At 41.9% G+C, this 21,021-nt stretch overlaps 1 protein-coding gene across 2 annotated transcripts in view; it reads right to left on the bottom strand.

The window, feature by feature from the left end:
- Positions 1–20,784, bottom strand: part of kcnk1b (potassium channel, subfamily K, member 1b) — a 28,472-nt gene extending 7,688 nt beyond the window's left edge. Inside the window, exons 1-2 of one of the 2 annotated variants that reach the window (XM_014180070.2) lie at positions 20,148–20,784; positions 17,532–17,927 (exon numbers count right to left, since the gene is read on the bottom strand). In XM_014180070.2, the coding sequence (XP_014035545.1) occupies positions 17,532–17,927; positions 20,148–20,502 (751 nt within the window). In that variant the 5' untranslated portion in view covers positions 20,503–20,784. The remainder of the gene's footprint in view (positions 1–17,531; positions 17,928–20,147) is intronic. The other variant, XM_014180069.2, reaches the window with a different exon arrangement.
- Between the last annotated feature and the right edge of the window lie 237 nt (positions 20,785–21,021).

Below are 21,021 nucleotides of genomic sequence, written 5' to 3'. Positions count from 1 at the left end.
AGAAGGAGGAGACAGGAGGGAGAAGAATTTAGCAGAACGGAGAGAGGATAGAAGAGGAGAGCAAAGATTGCAATGGCTTTTGACCATCTGGGTAGGGGCTGAGTGGCTAGGGTTGGAGGAAGGGAGACAGAAAAGGGAACAAAGTAGTGATCAGAGACCTGGAGGAGGGCTGCAGTGAGATTAGTAGGCGAACAGACTCTAGTAAAGATGCGGTTGAGCATATTGTCTGCCTTGTGAGGGGACTGGGAAAGGGTGAGTTCAAACACGGCAAGGAGGGGAAAGAGAGAGTTGGAAAGAAATTAATCGAAAGCAGACGTCTGGAGGTTGAAGTCGCCAAGTACGAAGAGTGGTGAGCCATTGTCAGAAAATGAGCTTATTAGGTGTCAAGCTCATTGAGGAATAAAAAAATAACCAAATCTAAGGGCACCTGGTGGGTGATTGTTGTTGTCATCTATGTTACGCTTGAGTGGACATGTGACTATGTCATTCAAATGAAGAGATGGACAGGTGAGGGAGAAAAGAGAAAATCTCCACTTAGGAGAAATGAGGCTGTTCGCCTACTAATCTCACTGTGCCACCACTGCGATGACCAGATGCTCTCGACTATGAGGGAAAACATAGTCAAGATGAAGAGAGAGCAGCTGGAGTATGCGTGTGCTCTGGGGTGATCTAGGTCTCTGTCAGGGCCAAAAAGGGATGGAGGGGCAGCATAGGCTGAGATGAACTCTGCGTTCTTGACTTCAGATCAGCAGTTCCAATGCTGACAGAGACCAGCAATTCCACATGGGTTGTGTGCGCATGGTACACTAAATTAGAAGAATTGCAACCAAGGGGTGGGGAGCATCTGTAAAGTCTACAGGGAGAATAGCGAACTAGGATAGAAAACACACACACACACACAACAAAAGAGCTAAATTATATTAAATCGAAAAATAAGTAGGTAAAACACTCAAGTGAGTTGTGGCGCCTTTCTCTCCTTCCTTCCTCGAACAACTCTGCTGAACAGTCTTCGTTTCGGCGACGAGACCTCTGCTGACATGGCAGCCGCTGAACTTAGAAGAGGAAGCAACACTAGGTGAGAGGTGATCAGATTTTCTCAGAGCCAAAATATTATTTTCTCCATAATTACACAAAAACAGATGAGTATGCTTTCTAAATGTTTCAAAAACAACATGTATTACTAGTAAGTAATGAGGTATCTAGCTTAATTTCATTTAGTTTTTGTGACCTGCGTTTTTTAACCAATGTATACTACATGGCCAAAAGTATGTGGACACCCCTTCAAATTAGTGGATTCATCCATTTCAGCTAGACACTGGTGTATAAAAACGAGCACACAGCCATGCAATCTCCTTAGATAAACATTGGCAGCAGAATTGCTCGTACTGAAGAGCTCAGTGACTTTCAACGTGACACCATCATAGGATACCACCTTTCTAACAAGTCAGTTTGTTAAATTTATGCCCTGCTAGAGCTGCCCCGGTCAACTGTAACTGCTGTTATTGTGATGCGGAAATGTCTAGGAGCAACAACGGCTCGACCGCGTAGTGGTAGGCCACACAAGCTCACAGAATGGGACCACTGAGTGCAGAAGCGCGTAGCGCGTACAAATTGTCTGTCCTCGTTTGCAACACTCACTATGGAGTTCCAAACTGCCCCTGGAAACAACGTCAGCACAAGAACTGTTCATCTGGAGCTTCGTGAAATGGGTTTCCATGGCCGAGCAGCCACACAGAAGCCTAAGATCACCATGCGCAATGCCAAACGTCGGCTGGAGTGGTATAAAGCTCGCCGCCATTGGACTCTGGAGCCGTGTAAATGCGTTCTATGGAGTGATTAATCACGCTTCGCCATCTGGCAGTCTGACGGCTGAATCTGCCCCAATGCAGTGCCAAATGTTACATTTGGGGGAGAAGGAGTAAATGGTTTATGGCTGGTTTTCATGGTTTGGGCTAGGCCCCTTTGTTCCAGTGAAGGGAAATCTTAACGCAACGGCATACAAATGGCATTCTAGACGATTCAGTGCTTCCAACTTTGTGGCAACAGTTTGGAGAAGGCCCTTTCCTGTTTCAGCATGACAATGCCCCCGAGCATTAAGCGAGGTCCAGACAGAAATGGTTTGTCAATATCGGTGTGGAAGAACTTGACTGGCCTGCAGAGAGCCCTAACCTCAACCCCATCAAACACTTTTGGTATTAATTGGAATGCCGACTGTAAGCCAAGCCTTATCGTCCAACATATGTGCCCGATCTCACTAAATGGAAACAAGTCCCCGAAGCAATGTTAAAATAGATAATTGAGAACCAATAATAAAAGCAGTTCTACAACTGAACATCAACAATCAACAAAGTGCCTGCCCTGCCACAATATGCTGAACTTATTCATTTTTAATAGGTCAGGGGATCTACGCTGAAACATTTTGAAAGGAGTAGAAATGTAGAAGCACACAAAGAAATAAATCAGAGAACAATGACTAAAATATCATGAATAAAAGTTTTGGGCTCTATTTGCGCCGTGATTTTGTCCCGTCAATGTGGAGATGTCACGTTATTGTAACAATCCTATTATACATAACACAGTCTGTATCTGGAAGCAAATTAAAGGTCCATTTTGACCAATATCATTCCTGCTCCCTATTGCGAGGAATCCCTCCTTTGACCCCTCTAACCTTTAACACATTTGAGCGATGGGGACAGCTAGGGATCAATACCATAGAAGGGACCTTTGCCTCTGATTTATTGAGGGAAATAATCTTCCCAGAAGTAACTTTTTCAAATACCTACAGATTAGAGACTGTTAGAAAACGTTCCTCCATTTGGAAATGCATAAAAAGTTGTGCCACCTCAGGCAAACAGATCTAATCTATATGACGCTTTTCAATCTGTTAGCACACCTTCTACAGATGCCATTAAGGCAAAATGGGAGGAAGAGCTAGGCACTGACATTTCTGTAGCAGACTGGGAAGAGAGCTTGGCGCATATCTACACATGCTCAATTAACTACAGACATTGTCGTCTCATACAAATCAAGATATTAGACTATTCCAAAACTAAGCTGCATAGCATATTTCCTGATACCTCCCCTATGCAAGTTAACACTACTTCCACTGCTTTGCCCTATGCTCTAACTTGCATGGTTATTGGTATGGAATTTTTGGGATCCTCTGAAGTTCTGGAGACTAATTGACCCAGACCAGCTTCTGATCAACCTGGGAGTGTCAGAAACCCTGAACAGATTAACCAACCAGTAAAAATGTTATTTTTTTCACATGCGCCCAAATGCTTACTTAGAAGCCCTTAACCAACAATGCAATTCAAGGAAAATAATTAAGAAAATAAACTAAAGTAAAAAATAAAAAGTAAATAGTCTGGGTGGCCATGTGATTAATTATTCAGCAGTCTTATAGCTTGGGGGTAGAAGCTGTTAGGAGCCTTTTGGACCAAGACTTGGCGCTCTGGTACCGCTTGCCATGCGGTAGCAGAGAGAAAAAGTCTATGATTTGGGTGACTGGAGTCTTTGACAATTTTTTGGGCCTTCCCCTGACACTGCCTAGTAGGTATTGGATGGCAGGAAGCTTGGCCCCAGTTTTGTATTGGTCTGTACGCACTACCCTCTGTAACGCCTGAAGGTCGGATGCCGAGCAGTTGCCATACCAGGCGGTGATGCAACCGGTCAGGATGCTCGGTGGTGCAGCTATATAAATTTGAGGATCTGGGGACCCATGCCAAATTTTTTAGTCTCCTGAAGTGGAAAAAGATTTGTCTTGGTGTGTTTGGACCATGATGGTGATATAGACACCAAGGAACTTGAAACTCAACACGCTCCACTACAGCCCCGTCGATGTTAACGGGGGCCTGTTCGGCCCTCCTTTTCCTGTAGTCCACGATCAGCTCCTTTGTCTTGCTCACATTGAGGGAGAGGTTGATGTCCTGGCATCACACTGCCAGGTCTCTGACCTCGTCCCTATAGACCGTTTCACTGTTGTGACGTCAGCAAACTTAATGACGGTGTTGGAGTCGTGCTTGGCCACACAGTTGTTGGTGAACAGGAGGGGACTAAGCACGCACTACTGAAGGGCCCCGGTGTTGAGGCAGGTGGCAGATGTGTTGCCTACCCTTACCACCTGCGGTCGACCCGTCAGGAAGTCCAGGATCCAGTTGCAGATGGAGGGGTTTAGTCCCAGGGTCCTTTGCTTAGTGATGATCTTCATGGGCACTATGGTGTTGAATGCTGAGCTGTAGTCAATGAAAAGCATTCTCATATAGGTGTTCCTTTTGTCCAGGTAGGAAATGGCAGTGTGGCGTGAGATTGAAATTGCGTCATCTGTGGGTCTGTTGGAGCGGTATGCGAATTGGAGTGGGTCTAGGGTTTATGGGATGATGGTGTTGATGTGAGGCATGACAAGCCTTTCAAAGCACTTAATGGCTACCGTCATGAGTGCTACGGGGCGGTAGTCATTTAGGCAGGTTACCTTCACATTCTTGGGCACAGGGACTATGGTGGTTTGCTTGAAACATGTAGGTATTACGGACTCAGTCAGGGAGAGTTCTGCGCATGCTCTGAGTACACGCCCTAGTAATCCGTCTGGCCCCGCGGCCTTGTGAATGTTGACCTGTTTAAAAAAGGTCTTCCTCACATCGGCTACAGAGTGTGATCACAAAGTCGTCGAGAACACCTGGTGCTCTCATGCATGCTTCAGTGTTGCTTGCCTCGAAGCGAGCATAAAAAAAAAGGCATTCATCTCGTCTGGTAGGCTCGCGTCACTGGGCACTTCGCGGCTGGGTTTCCCTTTGTAGTCCGTAATAATAGTTTGCAAGCCCTGCCACATCCGACAAGCGTCAGAGCCAGTGTAGTAGGATTCAGTCTTAATCCTGTATTGCCTCTGATGGTTCGTCTGAGGGCATAGTGGGACTTCTTATAAGCGTTCGGATTAGTGTCTCGCTTCTTGACAGCGGCAGCTCTAGCCTTTAGCTCGGTGCAGATGTTGCCTGGTTGGGATATGTACGCATTGTCACTGTGGGAATGACTTTGTCAATGCACTTCTCAATGCCATTGGATGAATCATGGAACATATTCCAGTCTGTGCTAGCAAAACAGTCCTGTTGCGTAGCATCCGTGTCATCTGACCACTTCCCTATAGAGCAAGTCATTGGTACTTCCTGCTCTAGTTTTTACTTGTAAGCAGGAATCAGGAGGATAGCATTATGGTCAGATTTGCCAAATGGAAGGCGACCTTTGTAAGCATCTCTGTGTGTGGAGTAAAGGTGGTCTAGAGTTTTTTTTTTCTCCTCTGGTTGCACATGTGACATGCTGGTAGAAATGAGGTAAAAACGGATTTAAGTTTGCCTGCATTGAAGTACCCGGCCACTAGGAGCGCTGCTTCTGGATGAGAATTTTCTTGTTTGCTTATGGCCTTTTACAGCTTGTTCAGCAGTCTTAGTACGAGCATCAGTTTGTGGTGGTAAATAGACAGCTACAAATAATATAGATGAGAACTCTTGGTAGATAGGGTACCTCGTGATAAGCTGAAGACCACACTACCTCAAGCGAGCAACACCGAGACTTCTTTAATATTAGACTATTGCAACCCAGCTGTTATTGACAAAGACACACCCCCGCCTCTAGTCTTACCAGACGTAGCTGCTCTGTCCTGCTGATGCACGGAAAACACAGCCAGCTCTATATTATCTGTGTCTTTAAGCCACGACTCGGTGGCTTAACCGTTTTTAAATGTTCCATTGGTAGGATAGTCTCGACCGTATAGCGAGTGTTTTCCAGTAATTGCACGTTGGCCAATAGAACCGATGGTAATGGCGATTTACTCACATACTAACACAGCACCGACCTTCTCCCTCTGACTTTTCTTCACGCAAAGGATGGGGATTTGGGCCTGGTCTCCGGAGAGCATTTTGTCCTTTGAGTCGGAGTCATTAATTATCAAAATGTGATCAAATCTGGTAACTTTATTATTTTAACCATTCAGCGCTGTGAATTTGTACATTTCAATTAACTCACGTGATCTTTCAATCTACCCTTGGGCAGCATGCGCTAGTCCCGTCACCCGAGCAGTGTGTGTGTGGGGGGGTGACATCTGCCCTCTTTCTGTTTACCTGTCCTTGTTCTGTATATCCTATTTTGTATTATTTATTTTGTACTCTGGGTCTTTTTGTATTCATCTGCTCTTTTATGTTTATATAAGAATTGCATACTTATTTTCTACAACACACCATTGTGTTCAATAAAAAAGTAAGCAAAAATGTTTTTATTTTGGTAGTGATCCATGCTTAATCAAGCACAATTATTAGGTGAGAAATGTTCAGCTGGCTCTTAAAGGGATGGTCTGTGGTAACTGCTTGCCTGTGATGGAAACAATTATTTCTTCCTAGCAGCAGACAGGTGCAGCAAACTCAAACTTATATTGAAAAACAACCTAGCATGTGAACAACACGATGTAACTGGACAAATAACAAGGAGGACAAAGTCACACTTTTGTAGCCTTTCTTGTAACTTCTACATGTGGGCTATGGATTAAAACATTTAAATAAACTATTCCCCAAATGCTCTGTGTGACCACCTGCCAATGTGGCTGGTGAAATATACATTCTTATTTACCAATCCTGGAGGTGACCTTAGAAGAGGAAGCCTCGTCACTTCCTTTTCTGGCGCACGTCACTTCTTGTTGAAGGTGGTACAAGGGAGAGCTTGATTTGGTGTTTTGGAAAGTTGATTGAAAAAGTTGAGTTACTAGCTAAGCTACCTTTTGAGTTCGGATCCTGCGACGTGCTACTAACTGTCCAGTGATCCAGCCAACCAAGGCCGGGTCTGAGGAGCTGTTCGATGCCTAGCTAGCTGCCTATAAAGGTGTTTAAATTCTTGAAATGTTCTGGATTGACTGACCATGTCTTAAAGTAACGATGGACTGTCGTTTCTCTTTGCTTGTTTGAGCTGTTCTTGCCATAATATGGACTTGCCAAATACGTCTCTCTCTGTATATCACCCCTACCTTGGTCACAACACAACTGATTGGATTAAATGCATTAAGTTAAAAAAATTCCACAAATTAACTTTTAGCAAGGCACAACTGTTAATTGAAATGCATTCCAGGTGACTACCTCATGAAGCTGGATGAGAGAATGCCAAGTGTGCAAAGATGTCATCATGGCAAAGGGTGGTTACTTTGAAGGATCTCAACTATATTTTGATTTGTTTTACACTTTTTTGGTTACTAAACTCAGCAAAAAATGAAATGTCCTCTCACTATCAACTGTGTTTATTTTCAGCAAACTTAACATGTGTAAATACTTGTATAAACATAAGATTCAACAACTGAGACAAACTGAACAAGTTCCACAGACATGTGACTAACAGAAATTGAATAATGTGTCCCTGAACAAGGGGGGGGGGATCAAAATCAAAAGCAACAATCAGTATCTGGTGTGGCCACCAGCTGCATTAAGTACTGCAGTGCATCTCCTCCTCATGGACTGCACCAGATTTGTCAGTTCTTACTGCGAGATGTTACCCCACTCTTCCACCAAGGCACCTGCAAGTTCATTTCTGGGGGGAAAGGCCCTAGCCCTCACCCTCCGATCCAACAGGTCCCAGACGTGCTCAATTGGATTGAGATCCGAGCTCTTCGCTGACCATGGCAGAATACTGACATTCCGGTCTTGCAGAAAATCACGCACAGAACGAGCAGTATGGCTGGTGGCATTGCCATGCTGGAGGGTCATGTCAGGATGAGCCTGCAGGAAGTGTACCACATGAGGGAGGAGGGTGTATTCCCTGTAACGCACAGAGTTGAGATTTCTTGCAAAGACAACAAGCTCAGTCCGATGATGCTGTGACACACCGCCCCAGACCATGACAGACCCTCCACCTCCAAATTGATCCCGCTCCAGAGTACAGGCCTCGGTGTAATGCGCATTCCTTCTACGATAAACACGAATCCGACCATCACCCCTAGTGAGACAAAACCGCGACTCGTCAGTGAAGAGCACTTTTTGCCAGTCCTGTCTGGTCCAGCAACGGTGGGTTTGTGCCCATAGGCGACGTTGTTGCCGGTGATGTCTGGTGAGGACCTGCCTTACAACAGGCCTACAAGCCCTCAGTCCAGCCTCTCTCAGCCTACTGCACACAGTCTGAGCACTGATGATTGTGCGTTCCTGGTGTAACTCAGGCAGTTGTTGTTGCCATCCTGTACCTGTCCCGCAGGTGTGATGTTCAGTTGTACCGATCCTGTGCAGGTGTTGTTGCACGTGGTCTGCCACTGAGAGGATGATCAGCTGTCCGTCCTGTCTCCCTGTAGCGCTGTCTAAGGCATCTCACAGTACGGACATTGCAAGTTATTGCCCTGGCCACATCTGCAGTCCTCATGCCTCCTTGCAGCATGCCTAAGGCACGTTCACACAGATGAGCAGGGACCCTGAGCATCTTTCTTTTGGTGTTTTACAGAGTCAGTAAAAAGGCCTCTTTCGTGTCCTAAGTTGTCAAAACTGAGACCTTAATTGCCTACCGTCTGTAAGCTGTTAGTGTCTTAACGACCATTCCACAGGTGCATGTTCATTAATTGTTTATGGTTCATTGAACAAGCATTGGAAACAGTGTTTAACCTTTCTGGGACCGGGGGCAGTATTGAGTAGTTTGGATGAATGAGGTGCCCAATGTAAACTGCCTGTTACTCAGGCCCAGAAGCTAGGATATGCATATAAATTGGTAGATTTGGATAGAAAATAGAGGTTGGCCGATTATGATATTTCAACGCCGATACTGATACCGATTGGAGGGCCAAAAAAAAGCCGCTACTGATTAAATCGGCCATTTTTTTGTGTTTATTTATTTGTAATAATGACAATTACAACAATACTGAATGAACACTTATTTTAACTTAATATAATACATCAATAAAATCAATTTAGCCTCAAATAAATAATGAAACATGTTCAATTTGGTTTAAATAATGCAAAACAAAGTGTTGGAGAAGAAAGAAAAAGTGAAATATGTGCCATGTAAAAAAGCTAAGGTTTAAGTGCCTTGCTCAGAACATGGGAACATATGAAAGCTGGTGGTTCCTTTTAACATGAGTCTTCAATATTCCCAGGTAAGAAGTTTTAGGTTGTAGGAATTATAGGACTATTTCTGTCTATACGATTTGTATTTCATATACCTTTGACTATTGGATGTTCTTATAGGCACTTTAGTATTGCCAGTGTAACAGTATAGCTTCCGTCCCTCTCCTCACTCCTACCTGGGCTCGAAGCAGGAACACTCCAAGCAGGAACTACTCCAAGTCTCAGAGCGAGTGACATTTACGTCATTTACGTAATTTAGCAGACGCTCTTATCCAGAGCGACTTACAAATTGGTGCATTCACCTTATGATATCCAGTGGAACAACCATTTGTGACGTTTGAAACGCTATTCGGTGGCCAAAAAAAAACCGATTACCGATTGCTATGAAAACTTGAAATCGGCCCTAATTAAATCAGCCATTCCGATTAATCGGTCGACCTCTATTAGAAAACACTGTAAAGTTTCCAAAACTGTTCAAATAATGTCTGAGTTTAACAGAACTGAAATGGCAGGCAAAAACCTGAGGAAAATCCATCCAGGAAGTGCCATTATTTTTAAAATGGGTGTTTTTCCATTGAAAGCCTATCCACCACATAAAGGGATATGACCCAGATTGCATTCCCTATGGCATTCCCTATCCACTAGATGTGAACAGTCTTTAGACATTGTTTCAGGCTATTTTTCTGAAAAATTAGGAAGAATGACCACTTTGAATGAGTGGTCAGTGGAAAGTCCCAGAGCTGTTTGGTGCGCGCAACCTAGAGCGTGCCCTTCGTTGTTTTTCCTTTATATTGAAAACGCTATATTCCGGTTGAAATATTATTGATTATTTAGACAAAAAGCAACCTGAGGATTGATTATAAACATCGTTTGACATGTTTCTACAAACTTTACTGGTACTATTTGGATTTTGTGTCTGCCTGTTGTGACAGCCTTTGAGCCAATGGATTACTGAACAAAACGCGCAACAAAACTGAGGTTTTTGGACATAAAGAGGGACTTTATCGAACATGTATTGTGTAACATGGAGTCTTGTGAGTGCAACCATATGAAGATCAAAGGTAAGTGATTAATTTTATCGCTATTTCTGACTTTTGTGAGTCCTCCACTTGGCTGGAAAATGTTTGTATGGTTGTGTGTGCTGGGCGCTGTCCTCAGATAATCCCATGGTTTGCTTTCGCCGTAAAGCCTTTTTGAAATCTGACACATTGGCCGGATTAACAAGAAGTTAAGCTTTATTTTGATGTATTACACTTGTGATTTTATGTAAGTTTAATATTTATAATACTGTAATTTGACTGTCGCGCTCTGCAATGTCACCGGATGTTGTCGAGGTGTCTCGCTAGTGGCACACTTTCCCAAACAGGTTAAACCCTTTACAATGAAGATCTGTGAAGTTATTTGGATTTTTACGAGTTATCTTTGAAAGACATGGTCCTGAAAAAGGGCACTTTTTTTGTTGCTGAGTTTACATGATTCCATGTGTTATTTAATAGTTTTGATTTCTTCACTATTATTCTACAATGTATAAAATAGTAAAAGTAAAGAAGAACCCTGGACACATCTACCCTTGTAGATGTGTCCAAACTTTTGACTGGTATTGTATGCGCTATGGCTTTTCAACCTCAGCACTGAATCAACGATATGGCAATCTAATAGAACTCTAAAGGGTTTTCGTTAAATGGAAGCTTCTCTAATGTCAAACATGTAAAGTGTGGTCTATTGCAGGGCAGCTCTCTAGGCCCTCTACTCTTTCCTATTTTTACCAATGACCTGCCACGGGCATTAAACAAAGCATGTGTCCATGTATGCTGATGATTCAACCATATATGCATTAGCAACCACAGCTAATGAAGTCACTGAAACCCTTAAGAGCTGCAGCCTGTTTTAGAATGGGGAGCCAGTAATAAACTAGTCCTCAACATATCAAACTAAGAGCATTGTATTTGGTACAAGTCATTCACTAAGTTCTAGACCTCAGCTAAATCTGGTAATGAATGTTGTGGCTGTTGAACAAGTTGAGGAGACTAAATTACTTGGCATTACCTCAGATTTTAAACTGTCATGGTCAAAAAATATAGATTCAGTTGTAAAGATGGGGAGAGGTCTGTCCGTAATAAAGAGATGCTCTGCTTTTTTGACACCACACTCCACAAAGCGAGTCCTGCAGGCTCTAGTTTTATCTTATATAGATTATTGTCCAGTCATATGCTCAAGTGCTGCAAAGAAAAACCTAGTTAAGCTGCAGCTGGCCCAGAACAGAGAGGCACGTCTTGCTCGTCATAGTAAATAGTAGAGGTCGACCGATTATGCTTTTTCAACGCCGATACTGATCGATTGGAGGACCAAAAAAAGCCGCTACCGATTAAATCGGGCGATTTTTTTTATTATTTATTTGTAATAATGACAATTACAACAATACTGAATGAACACTTATTTTAACTTAATATAATACATCAATAAAATCAATTTAGCCTCAAATAAATAATGAAACATGTTCAATTTGGTTTAAATAATGCAAAAACAAAGTGTTGGAGAAGAAAGTTTAAGTGCATTATGTGCCATGTAAGAAAGCTAAGGTTTAAGTTCCTTGCTCAGAACATGGGAACATATGAAAGCTGGTGGTTACTTTTAACATGAGTCTTCAATATTCCCAGGTAAGAAGTTTTAGGTTGTAGGAATTATAGGACTATTTCTGTCTATACCATTTGTATTTCATATACCTTTGACTATTGGATGTTCTTATAGGCACTTTAGTATTGCCAGTGTAACAGTATAGCTTCCGTCCCTCTCCTCACTCCTACCTGGGCTCGAAGCAGGAACAGGCTCCAAGCAGGTAAAAGGAAAAAACTACTCCAAGTCTCAGAGCGAGTGACGTTTACGTCATTTACGTAATTTAGCAGACGCTCTTATCCAGAGCGACTTACAAATTGGTGCATTCACCTTATGATATCCAGTGGAACAACCATTTGTGACGTTTGAAACGCTATTCGGTGGCCAAAAAAACCGATTACCGATTGCTATGAAAACTTGAAATCGGCCCTAATTAAATCAGCCATTCCGATTAATCGGTCGACCTCTATTAGAAAACACTGTAAAGTTTCCAAAACTGTTAAAATAATGTCTGAGTTTAACAGAACTGAAATGGCAGGCAAAAACCTGAGGAAAATCCATCCAGGAAGTGCCATTATTTTTAAAATGGGTGTTTTTCCATTGAAAGCCTATCCACCACATAAAGGGATATGACCCAGATTGCATTCCCTATGGCATTCCCCTATCCACTAGATGTGAACAGTCTTTAGACATTGTTTCAGGCTATTTTTCTGAAAAATTAGGAAGAATGACCACTTTGAATGAGTGGTCAGTGGAAAGTCCCAGAGCTGTTTGGTGCGCGCAACCTAGAGCGTGCCCTTCGTTGTTTTTCCTTTATATTGAAAACGCTATATTCCGGTTGAAATATTATTGATTATTTAGACAAAAAGCAACCTGAGGATTGATTATAAACATCGTTTGACATGTTTCTACAAACTTTACTGGTACTATTTGGATTTTGTGTCTGCCTGTTGTGACAGCCTTTGAGCCAATGGATTACTGAACAAAACGCGCAACAAAACTGAGGTTTTTGGACATAAAGAGGGACTTTATCGAACATGTATTGTGTAACATGGAGTCTTGTGAGTGCAACCATATGAAGATCAAAGGTAAGTGATTAATTTTATCGCTATTTCTGACTTTTGTGAGTCCTCCACTTGGCTGGAAAATGTTTGTATGGTTGTGTGTGCTGGGCGCTGTCCTCAGATAATCCCATGGTTTGCTTTCGCCGTAAAGCCTTTTTGAAATCTGACACATTGGCCGGATTAACAAGAAGTTAAGCTTTATTTTGATGTATTACACTTGTGATTTTATGTAAGTTTAATATTTATAATACTGTAATTTGACTGTCACGCTCTGCAATGTCACCGGATGTTGTCGAGGTGTCTCGCTAGTGGCACACTTTCCCAAACAGGTTAAACCCTTTACAATGAAGATCTGTGAAGTTATTTGGATTTTTACGAGTTATCTTTGAAAGACATGGTCCTGAAAAAGGGCACTTTTTTTGTTGCTGAGTTTACATGATTCCATGTGTTATTTAATAGTTTTGATTTCTTCACTATTATTCTACAATGTAGAAAATAGTAAAAGTAAAGAAGAACCCTGGACACATCTACCCTTGTAGATGTGTCCAAACTTTTGACTGGTATTGTATGCGCTATGGCTTTTCAACCTCAGCACTGAATCAACGATATGGCAATCTAATAGAACTCTAAAGGGTTTTCGTTAAATGGAAGCTTCTCTAATGTCAAACATGTAAAGTGTGGTCTATTGCAGGGCAGCTCTCTAGGCCCTCTACTCTTTCCTATTTTTACCAATGACCTGCCACGGGCATTAAACAAAGCATGTGTCCATGTATGCTGATGATTCAACCATATATGCATTAGCAACCACAGCTAATGAAGTCACTGAAACCCTTAAGAGCTGCAGCCTGTTTTAGAATGGGGAGCCAGTAATAAACTAGTCCTCAACATATCAAACTAAGAGCATTGTATTTGGTACAAGTCATTCACTAAGTTCTAGACCTCAGCTAAATCTGGTAATGAATTTTGTGGCTGTTGAACAAGTTGAGGAGACTAAATTACTTGGCATTACCTCAGATTTTAAACTGTCATGGTCAAAAAATATAGATTCAGTTGTAAAGATGGGGAGAGGTCTGTCCGTAATAAAGAGATGCTCTGCTTTTTTGACACCACACTCCACAAAGCGAGTCCTGCAGGCTCTAGTTTTATCTTATATAGATTATTGTCCAGTCATATGCTCAAGTGCTGCAAAGAAAAACCTAGTTAAGCTGCAGCTGGCCCAGAACAGAGAGGCACGTCTTGCTCGTCATAGTAATTAGTAGAGGTCGACCGATTATGCTTTTTCAACGCCGATACTGATTATTGGAGGACCAAAAAAGCCGATACCGATTAATCGGGCGATTTTTTTATTATTTATTTGTAATAATGACAATTACAACAATACTGAATGAACACTTATTTTAACTTAATATATCAATAAAATCTATTTAGCCTCAAATAAATAATGAAACATGTTCAATTTGGTTTAAATAATGCAAAAACAAAAGTGGAGAAGAAAGTTTAAGTGCATTATGTGCCATGTAAGAAAGCTAACGTTTAAATTCCTTGCTCAGAACATGAGAACATATGAAAGCTGCTGGTTACTTTTAACATGAGTCTTCAATATTCCCAGGTAAGAAGTTTTAGGTTGTAGTAATTATAGGACTATTTCTCACTATACCATTTGTATTTCATATACCTTTGACTATTGGATGTTCTTATAGGCACTTTAGTATTGCCAGTGTAACAGTATAGCTTCCGTCCCTCTCCTCGCTCCTACCTGGGATCGAACCAGGAACACATCGGCAACAGCCACCCTCGAAGCAGCGTTACCCATGTAGAGGAAGGGAAACAACTACTCCAAGTCTCAGAGCAAGTGACGTTTGAAACGCTATTAGCGCGCACCCAGCTAACTAGCTAGCCATTTCACATCGGTTACACCAGCCTCATCTTGGGAGTTGACAGGCTTGAAGTCATAAACAGCGCAAAGCATTGCGAAGAGCTGCTGGAAAAACGCAGTAAAGTGCTGTTTGAATGAATGTTTACGAGCCTGCTGCTGCCTACCACCGCTCAGTCAGACTGCTCTATCAAATCATAGACTTAATTATAACACACAGAAATACGAGCCTTAGGTCATTAATATGGTCGAATCCAGAAACTATCACATTTATCACAAATATTCCTGTTACATCGCACAACCTACAATGTTATTTCATAGTTACGTAAAATTCTGGCAAATTAGTTCGCAACGAGCCAGGCAGCCCAAACTGTTGCATATACCCTGATTCTGCGTGCAATGAACGCAAGAGAACTGACACAATTTCACCTGGTTAATATTGCCTTCTAACCTGGATTTCTTTTAGCTAAATATGCAGGTTTAAAAATATATACTTCTGTGTATTGATTTTAAGAAAGGCATTGATGTTTATGGTTAGGTACAGTCGTGCAACGATTGTGCTTTTTTCGCAAATGCGCTTTTGTTAACCTGTCTGGGAACCTGGGACGCTTGCGTCCCACCCTATTCAACAGCCAGTGGAATCGCGTCGCGCGAAATACAAATACCTCAAATGCTATAACTTCAATTTCTCAAACATATGACTATTTTACACCATTTTATAGATACACCTCTCCTGAATCGAACCACGTTGTCCGATTTCAAAAAAGGCTTTACAGCAAAAGCAAAACATTAGATTATGTTAAATAAAAAATAAAATAAAAATAAAATAAAAAAATTGGCAAATCGGTGGCCAAAAATACCAATTACCGATTGTTAGGAAAACTTGAAATCGGCCGTAATTAATCGGCAATTCCGATTAGTCGGTCGACCTCTAGTAATTAGATGGCTAATATTAATACTATGTATGCCAGTCTCTCTTGGCTAAGAGTTGAGGAAAGAAACATTCATGTTTTGGAAATTCTAAATTGTTTGCAGTCAGTTTACACACAGCACTGACACACACACTTACCCCACCAGACATGCCACGAGGGGTCTTTTCACAGTTCCCAGGTCCAGAACAAATTCAAGGAAACATACAGTATTATACAGAGCCATGAGTGCATGGAACTCCCATCTTATATAGCGCAAGTGAACAGCAAACCTGGTTTCAAACAACAAATAAAGCGACATCTCTCCCCTTTGTGACCTAGTTGTGTGTATGTACTGACGTATAGTATGTGTAACTAATGGATGCGCGCACACACACACACTTAAATACAATCATGTAAATTGTAGTCTGTCTGTAATGTCTTTTTCATTTTGCGTCATACCCCAGCAAGACTAGGTGTCGCCATTGGCGCCGGCTAATAGGGATCCTAATAAATAAATCAAATGTTAAGGGGAGTAGGAGAGATAAGTGAGTGGGTGGGGCCCAGGGGCATTGTATTATTAACAGTATGTCATGCAGCATGATATAGAGAGAGATAAACAGTTACGTCAGTGAGTGGTGTCTGTCTTGTCTGTCTAGTGACAGGAGGGAGTAGTAGTTCCTGCAAAACAGTCTGTTACAAACACATTCTGGAATGCAATGCCCCCTGCTCCCACAATCCCCCACACAACCACTACTGAATAGACCATCTGCAGTTCTCCTTTCCTCCTCTTCTCTAACTCTCAATGAGCCAGTGATGACTCTTAGCTCCTAGCATGGAAAACATAACCTCACAGTATTCGTTTTTCTATTGCTGTGACCTAATCTTAGCACTAGGGGGGAGTGAGAGCAGCTGATCACAATCAGCAGCATGAAGTGGAAAGGTTTTGGTTTTCCCCTCACTGACAATCATTATTGAACTCAAATGTAGATACACTAAAGTTAGACATCAACACAATAGGCTTTGCCAAGCCTTTCCAATGTGACCAACTATACTGATCGAGAAAGATCATTTTAAGAAAAGATGTGTGAAGATTCTCAGAGTCAAAACTTACAGAACATGCCAGAAGTACTGAAGGCAATTCACATCAAATATACAGGACACCCTTTAAGTTAAAATCAGCCTTTTTCTCTATTCTTAGCCACAAGATGTCTTTCAAGCCTGAAGCTTCTAAACAGAATGAAAAACTGTCCAAGAGAATTCAGAGCCTCAAGATGTTGTTGCTCTCTCTATATTTGTCTGGATATGTTTGTTTTCTTTAAATCAGAGGCAACCAAATATGGTATCATTCATCAAACTTTAAAGCCACAATCTGAGATTCGTTCAACAGCAGCCCCACCACTTTTTTCACTATAGAGCTGAGGGACACAGCTGGAGAAATGGAACCTCTCTCAAATTCGTAGATTAAGCTATGGATGTAAGGACTGTCTGACAGTCCATGAGATCAACATGAGAGTAAACAAATAATGTATTGCTCCAACACTAAGACATTGTTTTACTCCATTGTTTGTAAACAGAGGGGTATACTACCAAGCAGGATCAAAAAGTTAGCCAGCTAACTTGCCTAAATATTGTAAAATATGTTTATATATTTTTTAAATATAATCTTGAAATGGACTTGGTCTAATTTACTCAAACCACATTTCTAATCTTAGCTTTCTTAAAGCTGAAATATGTAACCTTTTGGGCGACCCGACCAAAATCACATTGACATATCTATCTCATTGAAAGCATGTTTAAGAAGCGGTAGATCTGTTCTATGCGAGCTATTTCTATACTTCCCATTAAGGTTTGTTTTTGCTTCTTTCACATCAGCTTCAAACAGCTAAACATACAATATCGAGTTATTTCTGGTTCTTTATCAAAGTTAGCTAACTCCTTGATCATGCTTAGTAGTACACCCCTCTGATGTTCTTAAAAAATAAATAAAATAAAAACTCACCAGTGATTCCGACTTTATAGAGCTGTCTGAACCTCTGGTTGAAGGACTCCCCTGGTACGTAATCTCCCAGTCCGATGGTACTTAGTGATATAAAACAGAAGTAGATGCTCTCCAGGAAGTTCCAGTTCTCCTCTAGGGAGGAGAAGATGGCCGCCGGGATGAGGAAGAAACAGGAAGCAGCCAGGATGGCGAGGAGTGTGGCGTGGACCACGGCTACGAGAGGCTTAGACAGGCCCCAGCGGGTCGACACGTACATGACTGGACGGCGCGTGCTGAAGACCATGATGCGTTGGACCACGGCGGTGAGGAAGAGGAGGGTGAAGGGGATGCCGATCACAGAGTAGACGATACAGAAGGCTTTGCCTCCATCGGAGAGTGGAGCGGTGTGACCATATCCTGGTTGAAACAAAGGGACATGGACAGGTTAGTTGATATAATGATCAATGTAAATGTAGCCTATAGAAAACTCACATTTAAAAGGATTTGTGGTTCTTAACAAAGCCAAAAATTTGCACACCCAATTAGTGAAAGTGCTGCCCTTTAGAGAAAACTTCAGATTATCAGCAAACTGATTAGACAAAAGGAAGAGCTGCACCCTTTCCTTTTGTTTAATCGGTTTCTGAACCACAAAACAAGATATCTATTGTCAGTAGCTTAAGTTTGTTTCTTTGGTAAAGCCTTATATGCTTCCAACACTCATCTTTTTCCACATCTACAAGGCAGTAGTCATGACAATCGTCTATTGCTGGTTTTAGAGCTGTTCTCAACAATAGGAAGGAGCAACAGAACACAATATTATCTCATGTAGACAGGCAAACCAGCATAGCCATGACGGCAGAGGGGGTTGAGCACTCTGTTCTGTAGCTCATGGCACGGACACGAGAAGGTGACATTAAAAGAAAAGAAAATGTAGCATGTTTTGGTTAAGTGTTCCTAGCACGAGTGGTTTAAATGCAATGGCCCTCCAACACAATCATGCAGATTGGGAACTCAACTAAGCTACTTGATGACAGAGATGGCCTACCATGATACATTGTCCTTGATATCTTTATGTCAAAACATATTAAAAAAAAAGTTGCCAGGAATGTTATCCTGCAGTAAAAGTATCTCTATCAAGTAATGTGATGAAGGGTTATGACAAGAAGAGCTGACGGAAAATTGTGAGATTGAATGTAAAGTATTACCATGTGTGATTGACTTGACACCAACAAGTTAGTTCCCCTCTGAGAAAAGACAGTTATTGCAAGTCTAAACCACCTCTTTACTACAGTAATAGGCTACTACTACTACCACCATAGCTTCTTGTCGAGAAGCAATGTGGTGGATTGTAAGGACCAGAACTGAGAGAGTTCTTCTATACCACCTGTGAAATGAATACCTCAACACCATAGCTTCCCTTGTACTTTACTTTTTCATGAATCTCTGGCTGTATTGTAACTATTGTATATTTTCTTGTGTTTCATTGTTGCAATGAAGAAATTACATTCCTGTGTGAGGAAAATGTGACTGAGAAGGAACAGTGGTTGGTGACTTGAGTCATGTCATGGAAATATTAAATGACAATGGGTAACTAATCTTGTCAAACCGGATTGTCTGCAATCGGCACACCCATATTTCCCAGCTTTAGGCCTATCCCTGTGACACTGTTCTATTGACATGGGACCACACACCAAGCCTATGTATCACCTGGGACTTAAGGTGCAACATCAACTCAGACACCAATTTCAAAATGGCCTATATGTTGGAAGCACAGTCAAGGATAGCTTAACTTCTGAGCGTCTTTATATCACTTGGGTTAGAACCAAAGTTCTACAGAGACATGAAACTAATGTAGGCCTTTTTACGCAATAGGCTATATGATAAGGAGGCTGTTATACATAACACCTATTCAAAAGAAACGCCTTTGCTGTCTGATCTGAAGCATGTAATGTTGGTATCCCATCCCTAAACATCATTTATGTTAGGCCTACATACAATTATATATGTTGTAACTTGAAAAGTTAGGCTGAAACGGAGTTGAGGACATAAAGTGTTGTTTTCTTTTAAAGTCGGTAATCATTGGTGGGAGTGTGAAAAACTACAGACCCAGGCTTGTGGGCTTTTTTAAAGGATAAATGTGTTGATTGTGTGAGAAAGAACGTGCCCTTGCTCGATGCATAAACACAGACAAGCAGGCAGACAGACAGACATTGAGGGCATACTGTATATTATCATGGCAGAATGCTGAGCTCGGGTAACGTAGGCAGGTGTTTCTTGGGTGTACAGTGTCCGGAAAGGGTACATTTCAGTGTCACAGGCAACAACAAAAAACGCAACCTGCTTTCAGGAAGGTCGTGTGCCTACCTTACAAGACGCCTATGACAATAATCAACTATATTACCACTAGACATGACTACGTAAGCAAACAACTCCCTTATTTTTCTGAAAATAGAGCTATTAAAAGAAACCCATTTCTGAATTGCACCTTTTCATTTCTGGTGGCGATGCGCCGACGCAGAACGCGTTTTGACGCGGAGGCTGCATCACCTCCAAGTCCCGTATGTCATTCAACGTCTCATCGATAGATGGCTGAAAAAGCAGCAGTCTACACTTAAAATGGGCCGCTGACTGACTCACCTGTGGTAGACAATACAGTACTGGCGAAAAACAGCGACGAGGTGAAGTCCCAATTCCAATTGGCCGATGCGTTGTTGAGAATGGACACTCCATAGTTACTGGCCTCGAGCGCTTTCTCCAGAAACTCCTCGAGCCGTTCTTCCGACAGACATTCGTTTTCTTGGAGGAATTGTTTTTTGATGGTTCGGAGCTCCTGGCGTAGAAGGTCTTCATAAGGCAGTTCCACCGAGGAAAAGACAACCGCTCCGAATATAAGATACAGAATGTAGCCCAGGACTAAAAACAAAAAATACCATGTCGATTTGTGACTTTCGATCAATCGCACACACGAATTGCTAGTTAGAGATTGTAGCATTTTCCAAGAGTTCTTGAATCGACAAGTTGATAGGCTACAGTTGATATGCTTGTCATAAACAATGAATAGCCTAGACGTTACGAATGTCTTCTAGTTTCTTTTCACACGCGCTGCCCTTAGCAACAGCTAAGCTTACGATGACAGTGGTTGTCTCTGTCTGTTGGAAAGCTAAATGGACACGCCTGGTGCCCAAATTGATGACGTTGTCGTGCAGCGAGAGTCGAGTGGAGACGAACAGATTCGGTTCAGTCATTTCAATCCGTCTTCCTGATGAGCCCTTCCCAGCTAGCTACGTTAGACGTTAATAATGCGGTACTTGTAGGCTACATTTTCGGTGAAGATCGCGACAATAAATGTTTTAGCTGTCACCGTGGCCTGATTGATATTGGCTACACTATCTACACTGAACAAAAATATAGACGCACCATGCAACAATTAACGATTTTACTGAATTACAGTTCATATAAGGAAGTCAGTTAATTGAAATTAATTCATTATTTTATTTAACCTTTATTTAAC

The sequence above is a fragment of the Salmo salar genome, chromosome ssa28, assembly GCF_905237065.1.
Source record: "Salmo salar chromosome ssa28, Ssal_v3.1, whole genome shotgun sequence".
In the NCBI taxonomy this organism is placed as follows: Eukaryota; Metazoa; Chordata; class Actinopteri; order Salmoniformes; family Salmonidae; genus Salmo; species Salmo salar.
Note: the sequence above shows the minus strand (reverse complement) of the source record. Positions and strands in the feature narration are given on the sequence as shown.